Source organism: Puntigrus tetrazona, chromosome 1 (assembly GCF_018831695.1).
Source record: "Puntigrus tetrazona isolate hp1 chromosome 1, ASM1883169v1, whole genome shotgun sequence".
Taxonomy (NCBI): Eukaryota; Metazoa; Chordata; class Actinopteri; order Cypriniformes; family Cyprinidae; genus Puntigrus; species Puntigrus tetrazona.
This window is the reverse complement of record NC_056699.1, coordinates 22371171-22384455: the sequence shown is the minus strand read 5'-3', so window position 1 is coordinate 22384455 and position 13285 is coordinate 22371171. Positions and strand designations below refer to the sequence as shown.

The following is a 13285-nucleotide window of genomic DNA, read 5'->3' as shown; positions in this document are numbered from 1 at the left end:
GAAAGGGGGCATCAAAATGATAAAACTGTGATGGCTGTCTCTCAATACAATACAACAGTCTGGGATACTTCTGCTACGTATATAACATTAGATGGTACCCAAAAAAGATATATAAATAAAGTAAAAAAATAAAATAAAGAAATCACATAAGACAAGCTACATTATTCGTGCTTGGCTGTTGTAGTTGAGTCTCATTTTTAACATACATCAAATATTTTAGATTAAATAAACTAATCCCAAAAGGTTAGCAACAATGTTGCATCATATCTATATTCTATAACTTTCGTATATCCATTTACCAGAGAACATATAAGGTTGTCTAAATTTGTTGGCACAAAGCATTTCTAATTTTTTCAACATATTTTTCAAGCAGTTGAAATATGCCAACAAACGGTTCTTTTTGACTCAAACAGCATGTCAACGGCCGCATCAAACAGAATAAGCAGGTTTAATCATTTCTAAACTCCCATCAAATAGAATTTGGTGAAGTACATGGCTCTAAACTCCATGTCAAATAATAATAATAATAATATTATTAATAATAATAATAATAATAATAATAATAATAAAAACCTCCAGTGCAACAGCAGCTAAAAATTGTGAGATTTCCACATAAAAACACATTGTAACCATACAGCAAATCAGAGCTCTAATAACAGCTCTAAGAAGCAGGGGTAGAATGCACTAATCAAAAAAATATAATAATAATAATAATAAAAAAACTAACAATAAATGATTGCTTTGCTTCAACAGAAAAAGACACACCTTTGACAACATTCCTCAGAAACAATTTGAAACAACTCGTAATCTGTCCCACTTTTCTCTTAATTTGGTGTGATCTTAACCCTGAAGATAATAGTAACAACAACTGTATTAAGAGCAAACAAAATGGTAATCGTATTCAAAGTTGAAAATAAATTGTTACAAAGGACCAAAATGCATACAAAATAATAGACTTTTGGTTTTCTAACAGCTGAAGACACAATGTCTTGCTAAAACCTCTTTCAGCACTCATTCATAGATCAACAGGACACAAATACAACATAGCAGAAAAAGAAAAGGTCAAGAATCAATACAAAAAAAAAAAAAAAAAAAAAATGTCATTAACAGCTTGAAATCAGCCAACAATGATAAAAGTAAAAATTCTGTAATGCATATTAAGATCAAAAAGTCAAACATAAAAAAGGCAAAAGTGTGTCTTTTTCTAAAAACACGTTTTGGAACAAAGTACAGTATATATATATATATATATATATATATATATATATATATATATATATATATATATATATATATATAAAATAAATAAAGATATTTATGAATCCCTTACCCCTTTCGACCCAAAACATGATGTAAAATCAATGGCAGTTACTTCGGAGATCATAACATGCAATTGATATACTTACAGCACTGAACAAACTATTTCTCCAAACTACCATCCCCCCAGTCTGACCCCAAACACATCCCACCCACCCCATCCCAGTACAATCCTTAAATATGTCAGCTCATTGAAGAAAAACTAAAGAAAACACTCTATTGATCGTAAATTCTCTTTCTGCTCTAGCTGAGGACGTGATATTCACTCGCTTGTCAGGGAGACTCCAGTAGTTTTTGTGTGTGTGTGTGTGTGCGTGCAGGAAGTTCCAGGGAAAGACGCAAACGGACTTGATGTGAGTGACTGCATAGTGAGTATTTGGTTTAATTACAGATGGGGCATCATGATAATTTAACAAAATAATAACAATAACAACAATTCTAAAAAGTAATAAAGACTTAAAAATCATGACGGCACGAGTACACGCCTGAGCACTCACACACGCAAACACACCAAAAATAACAGTGATGCTGCAACACAAACACACACACTCACTCACACGCGCACACACACACACACACACACACACACACACACACACACACACAAAAACCATAAACAATAACTAATGAAACAGCAGCACGCACTGGTTTAGTTTGGTGTTCTGGACATGTACGACTACCGTCGGCAGAAATGGGTTCATTATCTCTGTCCTATTCACAGAAACGCCTATTTCAGAGAATCAAAACGCACACATATATAAAGAAACGATGCTTCAGAAAGCAAATAAAAAAAAAAATAGCAATTACAAATTAAAATAGTGCCAGAAAACAGTGAATGGAAGTACACTTAAAAACCAAGCATAAACCATACAGATTAGCATCTCGGATCATATTTCCACAGAGGCGTGTTTGTATGCGTGTGTGTCACCAAAATAGAACCCCAACAGTGAAGGGTGACCCACCACTGTCTCACAGGAAAATACATCCATGAAGCTGTGTATCCCTCACCCGAGGTCCTCAGAATAACAATCCAGCATCATCTAGTATAACAATAATCACCCTAATGACGACAACGCCACTGGTTTGAATTTGTGTTATTGATGACACCTTTGGTGTGTAATGCTGCGGTTGCATCTATAAGGTCTACTGAGAGAATGACGGACAGACAGACAGGCAGGCACCACAGTATCTGTGATTAACGTCAAACAGGAAGTCAGTGTTAAGTTGACAGTGAGAGTCCTGTTAGAGATTCTATTTTGCAGCAAAGAAGTGAAGAAACTATTGGGAGGTAAACGGTTACAGATCATTGCTATAGTAGATAGTGTTCGCATCTGACATGTTTTCTGATCTTTTGACTGATTTGTCAATCTGATTTAATGGAAAAAAAACTGCTGAATATACAGAATTCCTTGACTAAAAATGTGTTTAACACATAAGCATATATTAAATTAAATATTAACAGAGGAGAACGTATTTGAAACCCATTTATTCATCCACCGCAGGACGGACACAGGAGGACAATTAGGAGTGACCCACAGCTAATGGTGCAATGAAGGAAATCTAGCTCAAATATATATAGATATTACCAGCTGGTGTCTCTTATTTTGTACAAATAACTGGAAGTCATTATTATTAGTTGCCTACAGTGAGTGGCGATGTTTGTGTGAGTTGGCATAGTGGCGTAGTTTCAAAAACAAATCATTTTGATATAAATATAGATATAGGTTTATATATTTATTCCATGCTTGCTTTCTCTTTTCCTCTTAAAGGATCACATCGTGCATTTTACAGGTAATTATTTTTATATTTGGTAACTGTGTAGACATTGCAGTGTTTTATGCATTTGGTTCAGGAAAAAAAGAAAAGAAAAAAGATTTTCCTTTGGGGAGTATAATCATTGTGACAGCAGCATCTAAAGTAAACAGTAGCAGCAAGATAGATAATAAATAAATATAATAATAGTAAAAATAATGATAGCAAACAAAGTTTCAAGGATAATGAAAAAACAGTAAGATGCAAAACAATGCAAACCTACTTAACCCCTAAAAGTAAAAATTGGTACATTGGTTCAAAAAAATTGAAAGCTTTTATGCAACGTCCAACTAGAGATCTAGAAAACAACCAACATCTGTTACCGTCTCTAAAAATCAACCAATACTTTCTATAAGACTTCACTGGAGACTTTCTTTAATACTTTCTGTATGCCTTTCTCTCCTACGTTCATTACTCTTTCCTCAGTCCCTTATATAACACCATACTTCCCGCCTCGACGTACCATTACCATCCAAATCTCTCTTTGCTGATTCGTTCAGTCAAATTTTCTTTTTTCCTCGCACGCTTTCTCACTCAGTCCAGCAGTGGTTTGGCTTTTTAAAGCAGTGAATCTCAAACTCTACAGCTTTGGTTGTGAAAGTCGCTGAACATCTTCAGCACGACCCACGAACAGGGGCTGAAATCCTCTGAGAACAACAGCTTGGCAGAAGAAAAAAAAAAAAAAGCAGTGCTGTGTCGAAAAAAACAAGCTTTGGTTTTGCGGGAACTCAAATGCTCATGGGAAAACACGAACGGTGAAGAGAATGAAATGATGAACGGTCGTCTGGGTAGATGAGTCAGGTGAATCAGAGCAGAAATGTTCCACTCACAAAACGAGACGTTTTTTTTATTCTTGTGGAGGATTCTTGTGCACAAACACCCCCGCTTGTCTCTCAACACCACTCTGAGTGACTATGACAACGTCTCATCTATGCTTTTGATTGCGGTTTCTTCCTCGCACTCTAAGACTGCAACAACACGCAGCTAAATCTGGTTAAAATACCCATTTCTAACACTTGTCTTCCTGAGGTGTGCACTGTGTACAACTTTACACATTCTGGGCTAATTTTTTTTGTGTGTTTTTTTCTAGTGCAAGACCGATACGTAATCCAATATTTGGCCACTTATTGGCCGATGAACAGAATAGTTTCAAGATATTGTCATCAGTCAATGAAACTGAAGTGTGTCATTTCTGAATGACCAGCGAAACTGAATTACGCAGATATCAGTGATTTTTAAAAACGCTTCATCACATTTTTTTTTTTGAAGATTTCCCCCATTTACCACCGGTTAAAGCAGTCCCACCCCAACCTGACAACATTGGTTTAACCAATATTGCTGAGACGGGCTTCTCAGACGAACAAACATTTGTCACTTTTAGTTGTCTCTGCTTATTAAATTGAGATGCACACTTCATCTTATCGGTCCGCCACTAGTTTTATCTTAATATACAAACCTTTCTCTTAGCCGGTACGTCTACTTCAATACATGAAATTCCTGACCAAACTAGTTTTAACAATCTAAACATCAAGGATTAGAAGCTCTACATCTAAGAATCACTAACTCTTTAAGTACACGTTACAATTACTGAAATATCGGCTGATGTTTGCTAGCGAAAAACACTTCTATAAAACATAGTTTTCGATATCACACTGATATTATGTCGCTAATTGCTTAGATTCGCCTAATGGCTTAAACCGTACAGGAAAGTGAAGAGCAAGGACTAATAAACGGATAACGCACACACACTCACACACACACTCGCACACCATTGCACAGTGTTGTTCGACTACTCTGTTCAGTCCCTGAGTAAGGGGCTACGGAGAACTTCATGACATGTGGATTTGGATTTTGAAGTGAACGGACTGTACGCTTACTCTTGTGGCTAACCTTTATACAGCGGTCAGTGATCGTGGTTCGGTGAAGCAGTGTGTTAGTGTAAATGCGTGTGTGTGTGTGCGCGTGTCACAGTGACTGTTAGACTGCAACCTGTAATGGTCCATCCTGTTCGATGGGTGGATGAGAAGGACAAAAATATTTCAGATTTACATCAAACCTGCCCAGGATTGTCTGTCGATCAGTCAAACTCCCAAATGAACATTCTCTCTTTTGTTTCGGCCATCGCGCAAACGGTCCACTTCCACTCCATCCTGTCTTTCTCATTTACAGAATTTATATTCCAAACCTGTCCATCTGTGTCTCTAAATCAACCTCTCACAATCGCACCATTCTTTCTCTCCCGCTATCCCTCCATTTCTCTTGTTCTCCGTCTGGCTACCTGCTGAAGAGGGAGTGGAGCTGGTGATGGCTGAAGCACTGGCTGCTGCGCGGAGACTCTGTGCGCTCCATCACCGTCTGGAACCAGCCCGCCACATCTACATCTGACACCTCGTAACGACGGATAAAACTGTGTTCCTATAAAAAAAATAAATAAATAAAAAGAGCACCAGTGTGAATATATGATCATAACAAGCTCTGCAGGACGTTTGATGTTAAAGGGACAGTTCACCAAAAATTAATATTCTGTTAATTACTCACTCTCATGACGTTCCAAACCCCTAAGACCTTAGTTCATCTTCAGAACACAAATTACGATATTTTTGGTTAAATCGGAAGAGCTATCTGACCCTCCATACACAGCTCCACAACTGAAATCTTCTAAGGTCCAGAAATGCAGACAATACATTGGTAAAACACGCATACGCATGTTTCTCCTCTGCATAAACAACACATGCATAAGTTCATGTGTGCATTTTCCCCCTGAACGTAAACAGCGTTAGTACGTTCTTAAGTACTCTTCAAAATGGAGGAAGACATAACACTGGGGAGAAAATGAATGGTTGAGTAAATTATATTATCTTTAGTTTTCTTTGCGCAAAAAAAGAAAAATCACAAAACTGAGGTTGAGCCACAACAATGTATCAGTGTACATATTCTCCAAAACGCCAGGATGATGCAGAGACGACAAATAATTGAATAAAGTAGTTTTATTTGTTTTCTTTGCGCACAAAAAGTATTCTCGTTGTCTTGTAAAATTACGCTTGAACCCCTGATCAAATCAAATCAAAATCAAATTCAAATTTTATTTGTCACATACACATACATACATGGTACGACATGCAGTGAAATGTTTTTTATAACCGTCCAGCATCAAAATAGAAACAGATGTCTCATGGACTATTTTAATGATGTCCTTGCTGTCTATGGGAGGGTCAGAAAGTTCTCGGATTTCATCAAAAATATCTTAATTTGTGATCCGAAGATGCACACACGTCATATGGGCTTTTTGGAAGAACATGAGGATTAGTAATTAATGACAGAACTATCCCTTTAAACCAAAAATGCTCAAGTCACATGGGAGATTGAGACTTACAAGCAGCTTGTGGTATTTTGGCCTTTTTCTGTGATCCTTTGTGAGGCTGTGGAGACAAGAAACTCACACGTAACCACAACAGACAGATACAGGAGCAAAAATTTTCCATTTATGTTAAATCATGTGAGTATACCAGTCTTTGACGAAGGACTGAAAGTCAGGAGAAAAGCCCATGGTGAGAGGAAGGACCGGTGGGTCCTCTTGCAGAACTTTGGTGAGGACCTCAAAGTCTGTCTTGCAGTTCTTATAAGGAAACTGTCCTGTGGCTAGCTCAACCTGCAGGTGAAGAGGAAACATCTTTTGACATCTATTGTGCATTTATTTAATCAAAATTAGAGTAAAAATTTAAATATTGTGAAATACTACTACGATTTAAAATAACTGACTGCAGAGCTACATTTTTTAAATACCTAGCTGAATAAAAGTATTAATTTATTTTGTGATTCAAAACTTTTGATAAAAAAAACCCAAAAAAAAACACCCCTACACAAATCAAAGTAATCCAAGTAAACAAGTGTTGGCTTAGCAGAATATAGGAAGAGCTCACCAGAGAAATGCCAAGACTCCAGACGTCAGCTCTGATGTCATAGTCTGGCTTACTGGGGTCTGGAGGGTCTATTCTCTCAGGCTAGAGAAAAAAAAATGCACAATGCATAATTTTTCGCTTCATTGTGATAAACTGTATGACTCTCAACTCAAACTCTGGGGCCACGTGCTTACCGCCATGTACGCAGCACAGCCGGCGCTGCGAGTCTTGGCCTTAGAATCTACCAGTCGGCCGCTAATGCCAAAATCACATAGTTTGATCTGCCCTTTGGCATCCAACAGGATATTAGATGGCTTCACGTCTCGATGAATGACACCATGTTTCTCTTTTAGATAAAGCAGAGCCTTTACGATCTACACACGAAAAAAAGAAATCAGTCAAAGTTCAACTTGCAAACAGACCAATAATAACCAACAGATTCTGAATCAGGTGAATATAAAGGAAGTCTTACGGCCACGGTCATCTTTCCCAGAATGGCCTCTGGTATGGGCCCCTGGATCCGCTTCTTTAGCTTCTCTGCACATGTCCCCATTAGTTCCATGGCGATAAATACATCCGTCTACAAAATAAGAGAGAAAACACCATTGAACAATTGAGGTGATTCAATACATTCAGCATAAAGCAGAGGCATTCATTTCAAGCTCAAGAGCATTTCTTTGCAAACAAACTGAATAAACATTAAAATAGGAACATTCATCAGACCAATAGAACTATTTTTAAGAGTAACAATGCTTGAAATACCAATAAAACAAAACCAATCATTAAAGCAACACGCCACAGACCTTGTATGCAGTAACTGAGCACAGAACATGTGCGTGTTACTCACATTGGTGACTATTGCTCCATAGCACTGAATGATGTACGGACAGTCGTGACTCTTCAGCACAACATCTAGATCCATGAGGATTCTCTTATTCTCATCTTTATTACCCGTCCTCCTCATTTGCTGCAGGGAAAAAAAACCACATACTCACATAAACACTACTAGAATGACACAAACCAAGAGCAGTGATGTAATTAGTAAACAGTAATTACTGCTGCGTTAACTGCTGTTTTAACTGACTCGGTAATTACAAGGAAAGTTCAAGAAAAGATACACAAATGCCTATATCCCAAAATCTCACTGAATTTCTTTTGGCCTTAGTACATTGACAATTTTGTCAATGTACTAAGGCCAAAAGAAATTCAGTGAGATTTTGTGCCACTTAATGCCACTTAATATTTGATATTTCTATTAGTTTTTTAGTATTAAGTAATCTTAAAAGGGATTTACTACTTTCCTCTTTGGAACACAAACCAAGACCTTTTGAACACCGCTGGTTACCAAACAGTTTTGCGTGTTTCACAAAAGAATTTATGTCATACAGGTTTAGAATGAAAGGAATGAATCAGCAAAGGAGTCAAAAAAAACGGGTCCAATTCAAAAAAAGACAACAGGCTAAGCAGAGAAAGCGTGAACTGAACAGACCTTGACTGCGATGACATGGCCAGTCTTCTTAAAGCGAACTTTAAAGACCTGTCCACAGGTTCCACTGCCGATCTCCCCCTCACTGATCAGATCCGTCACCTCTGCAGGGTAACGCTGAAGAACACACACACACACAAGAGCTCACACTTTTGCCACATTCAATACCTACAGACTATAACTGATGACTCACCTGTCCGTCGATCTTCAGGTATCCTGTTTGTTTCATGATTTCCTGCAGCTTTTGATCAATTTCAGCACTGAAGATAAAGAACGAACAGGTTAACGCACCAAAACTGTTATATGTTATGAAAACTACACTGTGCTGCAAGTGTTACACACTTCTCTAGGCTCTTCTGTAGGCTGTAGGGTGGGGTGGGAAGCGTGAGCATTTGTCGGGGTCTGCTAGGGTACGAGGGGTGTTGAGGAGAGCTTTCTGAGGAAGACGAGCGACTTCCTCCATCGTTGGCCAATGGTAACTGTAGAGCTGTAAAGATAGACAAAAAGGTTGGAAGAAGTCAGAGAAAGGACAGAAAACAGGAAGCCAATGACTGTCAATACGCACTCATTACTGGGACAAATGTTAATGAATGTTCAAGAACCCTAAATTAAGATCCCCAGGTGCAAGGGTCCAGAATATGACAGCTAATTCAATAAGGTCTATTTTTCCCCCTTTACAGTACAGAAAGCTACTCAGAATTGTGGATGATGTGCATTAAAAAAAGGGCCATTATGAACCATGCTAAATCTTTTTTTTCATATTCTTTACTGATAATATAGCAATATAAATGAAAAAAGATTAGATTTCTTTATTGAAAAAAAATAACATGATTGCTGTTGTTGTTACAAAAAATATTAAAAATATATTAATTTGTTTTCTACCAACAAACATTGCTATTAGTTTCATTTCATTCAATAACAAAAATAAATTATATTTATATTATTATTCTTATTGGAAAACAAAATAGTTGATGATAATAATAAAAAACAAGTCTTTATTAATATTAAAATGAGATGGTGTAATATAGTTATATAATCTCCTATAATACAGATATACATAATAATAATAATAATAATAATAATAATAATAATAATAATAATAATAATAATAACTTAGTAGTAGTAGTTTTTTTTTTTAAATATAACCTAGACAGTAATATAATGACTTGACAGTCCTGCTAGTGAATTGTGGAGCACATATGAAGCTAAGCCAGATTTTCAAAGGATCCCATTTTACCATCTTCAATGACATTTCTGACCATTTCAAATCCTGAGGGAAATCAGCCAAATAAACACAGTAATAAAAGTACAAGTCATGCCAAGATCAGACACACTCACACACAGAAATGACAAGGGCTGCCAAACAGTGAAAACCAGCCACTGGAGTTAGTGTTAGCATTCCCAGCATGCACCGGGACAAGCAGAAGTCACCACAGGGTGACATTTGACATTCGCTCACCAAACCGTGCAAAACTAAACATTTTACAGGATTTTGTACATGTTGTTTGAGCATAGAAACAACCCAGATTTTTCAGGAGAAACTGATAACCTTCGAACATCTGATTCCTCCTCAATAAAACCTGTCCTTGGGAGAGAATCGGTTAGCTTGGGTTAGTCAGTGAGGTCAAGCGGTTTGGTGCGGAAACACCTACTGAACACACAAACAGCCTACATGGCCGTAATCCACATCTGTGCAGAAAACAGAGCCAAAGCCATCTCGTCTGGAAATTACGGACAGAGCGCTGAGAGACAGGAGAGGCCAGACAAGCTCAAACCCAAGTTGGACACAGAACACCCTGTCGAGTGCCGCCATAGCTTCGTGTTTGTGTGTGGATGTGTTCGCTCACAGTATGGCCGTGCAGTTATAGCCACGACATGCACAGTGTCTGATCTTTCAAAAAAAAAAACCCACTTCATCCTACACACAGGTCTCACGCTCTCACAACAAACACACACACACACACACGCTTGCTGCTCCCTCTTCGTGTTGAGGTGGAAAAGAGAATGAGAGAATGATTGAAAAGACGATGAACGAGCAAGAGAATGGTAGGTAGGAGAATAGTCTCAGTCCCTGGACAATCATGCATTTGATGAAATTATGAGACATGTTCATGTAAGTGAGATTAATGACAGAAAGCTGCATGAAATTAAACCAACATGAAATAAAAAAAAAACAGGAACGTAATTACTTTATTAATCCACTTTTCAGGATTTATTTTTGGATTTACAGGTTGGATCAATGCCAAAAGAAGAGAGCAAAGAAGAGAGAACAGATGCAGAGGGTGATGTAGTGAATGTAACCTGCAAGGTAAAGAGCCACAGAGAGAGAGAGAGAGAGAGAGAGAGAGAGAGAGAGAGAGAGAGAGAGAGAGAGAGAGAGAGAGAGAGAGAGAGAGAGAGAGAGAGAGAGAGAGAGAGAGAGAGAGAGAGAGAGAGGGTGATGCAGCGTGATGTAGTGATGATGATGATGATGATGATGATGATGGTACCTGCGCGCTGGGAGGGGGCTGGAGCTGGACTGAGCTGGATCACGATGACTAGATACAGAGGAGAGAAAATACACACACACTTATTACTAAAAGCCCACACACACCTACAGAAATCGTCCCTCTCTTCAAACGTTCACTTTCAGCACGTTCACACTCCATCTAGCTTTTAATACAGATACCAATTACACAATGCTTTTAAATACATTAACGTTTGTTATCCGTGAAAAAATACTAAATTTTCTAGTAGCTGAAACTATGATCAATTAAAGGAAAAAGCTCATCCCAAAACAACAATAACAAAAAAAAAAAAATAAATCATCTCAATTTTTCTGGGATTTGAAAGTAAGGAGAATTACTAGGTAGAATTATGCCAGAATTTTCATTTTTGCGTGAAATATACTTTAAGAATGATCAAACAACTAAATAAAGAAAACCCAAATAACTAAAATTAAATAAATATTATTTAGTAAAATAAATGAACAATATAGAAATAAAAGTCTAAGTCGCACACGCTAGAACCAGGCTTAAACTAACTCCCAGAAAAATAAAAATCCAATCACACACACAATCAACAAAAAAGGTTCAAGAGGTTAGTTCACCCTAAAATTAAAACCAGCATCATTCACCCTGAAGTCACGTATGTGAATAAAAGCATAAATTAAACATGTTTATCGTTTAAAACGACTGTCTCTTCAGAAGGTTTGGATTAAACTACTCAAGTGAGATTTATTTTTTTCATCCCATCTGAAGCGTCAAAATACTAAGTGAAACGACTTTCAATTGAGTGACAGATTTCTCAGATCTTATTTTTCTTCTGATGATAAACATATTTCTTCTTGGAAGAACATCAAGTGAGTAAATGATCACAGAATTTTCATCAGATGGTCGAAAAATCTTTTAAAAACTAATCCTCAGATAAAAATGAAATCAAAGGCACCTCACATTCAGCAATAACACTGAAGTTCCTTCCCTTTTCACTAATAAAGTGATAAAATGATCTTACTAATATTTATTTATTTATTTCTCCCCTTCTCATTTACCATTTACCAATGTAAATAATGGACAAGGAATCAGTTTCCACATGTTGTCTACTGGTTTCAATCCCTGTCCACAAGCATGTAACAAAATCCAGATGCTCAAAATGATTCCTGCATAATATAAACACACACACACAAAAAAACCTGATCATCCGAAAGCGTTTTTGATCAGGGTAAAAAAATGAGCCACCACAAGAGAGAAACTGATATGAACACCAGGAACGTAATGTACTGGGACATCAGCACATCAATTCAAACACGCTGTCAGCTTGTGGAGGAGCTTCAAGAACAGACCTTACACTTCAGTCATGCAGGATAAGACCCCATCTAGTACATGCAATTAATCTTAAAATACCTTCAATGATATCAAGCGGTCAAAAACACTCCATGGGACCTTCATCACGGTCACTACAATGTGGCCACGATGCCAAGACAGTCCTCTTCAGGGACAAACAAAAAAAAGCTTAAGACATTGAATTATAAAGGAGGAGAAATAAAAAATAAACTCATTTTCTTTAAATACAGACTACTGACAGTCTCGCAGAAACCCAAACCCAGCGATTCGCAACAATACAAGTCTGTCATGACTGACGATTTTACGACACTAAACACAAACAGCCTTTTTAAAGGAAAATATCTCACACGAAGACTTCGTGCGAGGAGGAGAGGCGGACAAAAGGGCAGACAGACAGATATGTGAGAATCAGACCGACACATACAGACTGATCTGAGAGTATCAGGGCCTGCTAAACACCGCTAACTAGCCGCCAGGCTAACGCTAGTAAGCTGGCGGCCAGATTTTATTATTATTTATTTATTTATTTACTTTGAAGAACAAGCATGTAGTGAGCGACCTGGAGCACAAGCCCCGATAAACGAAACCCCACAGGCCTTTAACAAAGAACCAAGAGAGCCAATGCGAGTGAAGTGTCAGGATTTGATCGGTTTGTTTGTTTATATCATGCAGAACGCGTCTCGTTCCTCCGTCGCTGCGCTCAATCACTCGTTCACTTTCTCACACACTCACTTGGCCTGGGACGCGTCCGCTGCGGGCTCATGTCGATGTTCAGGTCGATTCGTTTGCGCGCTTCTTTATTTTCCTGCTTGAGTTTCTCCTCGATTCGGGAGAGTCTCTGCTCCAGCGACGACATCTTGAAAACTTCAGCAGCACCATCGAGCGCCGCGACTCACTGCCCTCTAGCGGCGACTGGATGAAAGCGCCTTCACTGCCCTCTAGCGGACAAT

The 13285-nt window shown here is 37.9% G+C and overlaps 1 protein-coding gene across 3 annotated transcripts; it reads right to left on the bottom strand.

Annotated features, from left to right (window-relative positions):
- Nucleotides 1–486: 486 nt before the first annotated feature.
- On the bottom strand, nt 487–13227 carry map2k7 (mitogen-activated protein kinase kinase 7). 3 transcript variants are annotated; one of them, XM_043239329.1, is made up of 12 exons: nt 13068–13227; nt 11004–11051; nt 8857–9001; nt 8708–8774; nt 8518–8631; nt 7876–7995; nt 7501–7608; nt 7223–7402; nt 7050–7130; nt 6636–6778; nt 6503–6548; nt 487–5544 (listed from the first exon to the last, which is right to left on the bottom strand). In XM_043239329.1, the coding sequence occupies exons 1-12, from the start codon at nt 13189–13191 to the stop codon at nt 5404–5406; spliced, it is 1317 nt and encodes a 438-aa protein (XP_043095264.1). In that variant the 5' UTR covers nt 13192–13227; the 3' UTR covers nt 487–5403. The 3 variants fall into 3 exon arrangements, with proteins under 3 accessions (XP_043095264.1, XP_043095283.1, XP_043095274.1); XM_043239348.1 differs by lacking the exon at nt 13068–13227 and adding an exon at nt 12867–13041; XM_043239339.1 differs by lacking the exon at nt 11004–11051.
- Between the last annotated feature and the right edge of the window lie 58 nt (nt 13228–13285).

Excerpts from the sequence above, each read along its gene's own strand:
- map2k7 (XM_043239329.1), bottom strand. The coding sequence starts at position 13,191 with ATGTCGTCGCTGGAGCAGAGACTCTCCCGAATCGAGGAGAAACTCAAG. Across the intron at positions 9,002-11,003 it reads AGCCCCCTCCCAGCGCGCAG|CTCTACAGTTACCATTGGCC; the intron begins GTACCATCATCA and ends CTATCTTTACAG. Across the intron at positions 7,403-7,500 it reads TGGGAAAGATGACCGTGGCC|ATCGTAAAGGCTCTGCTTTA; the intron begins GTAAGACTTCCT and ends TTTCGTGTGTAG.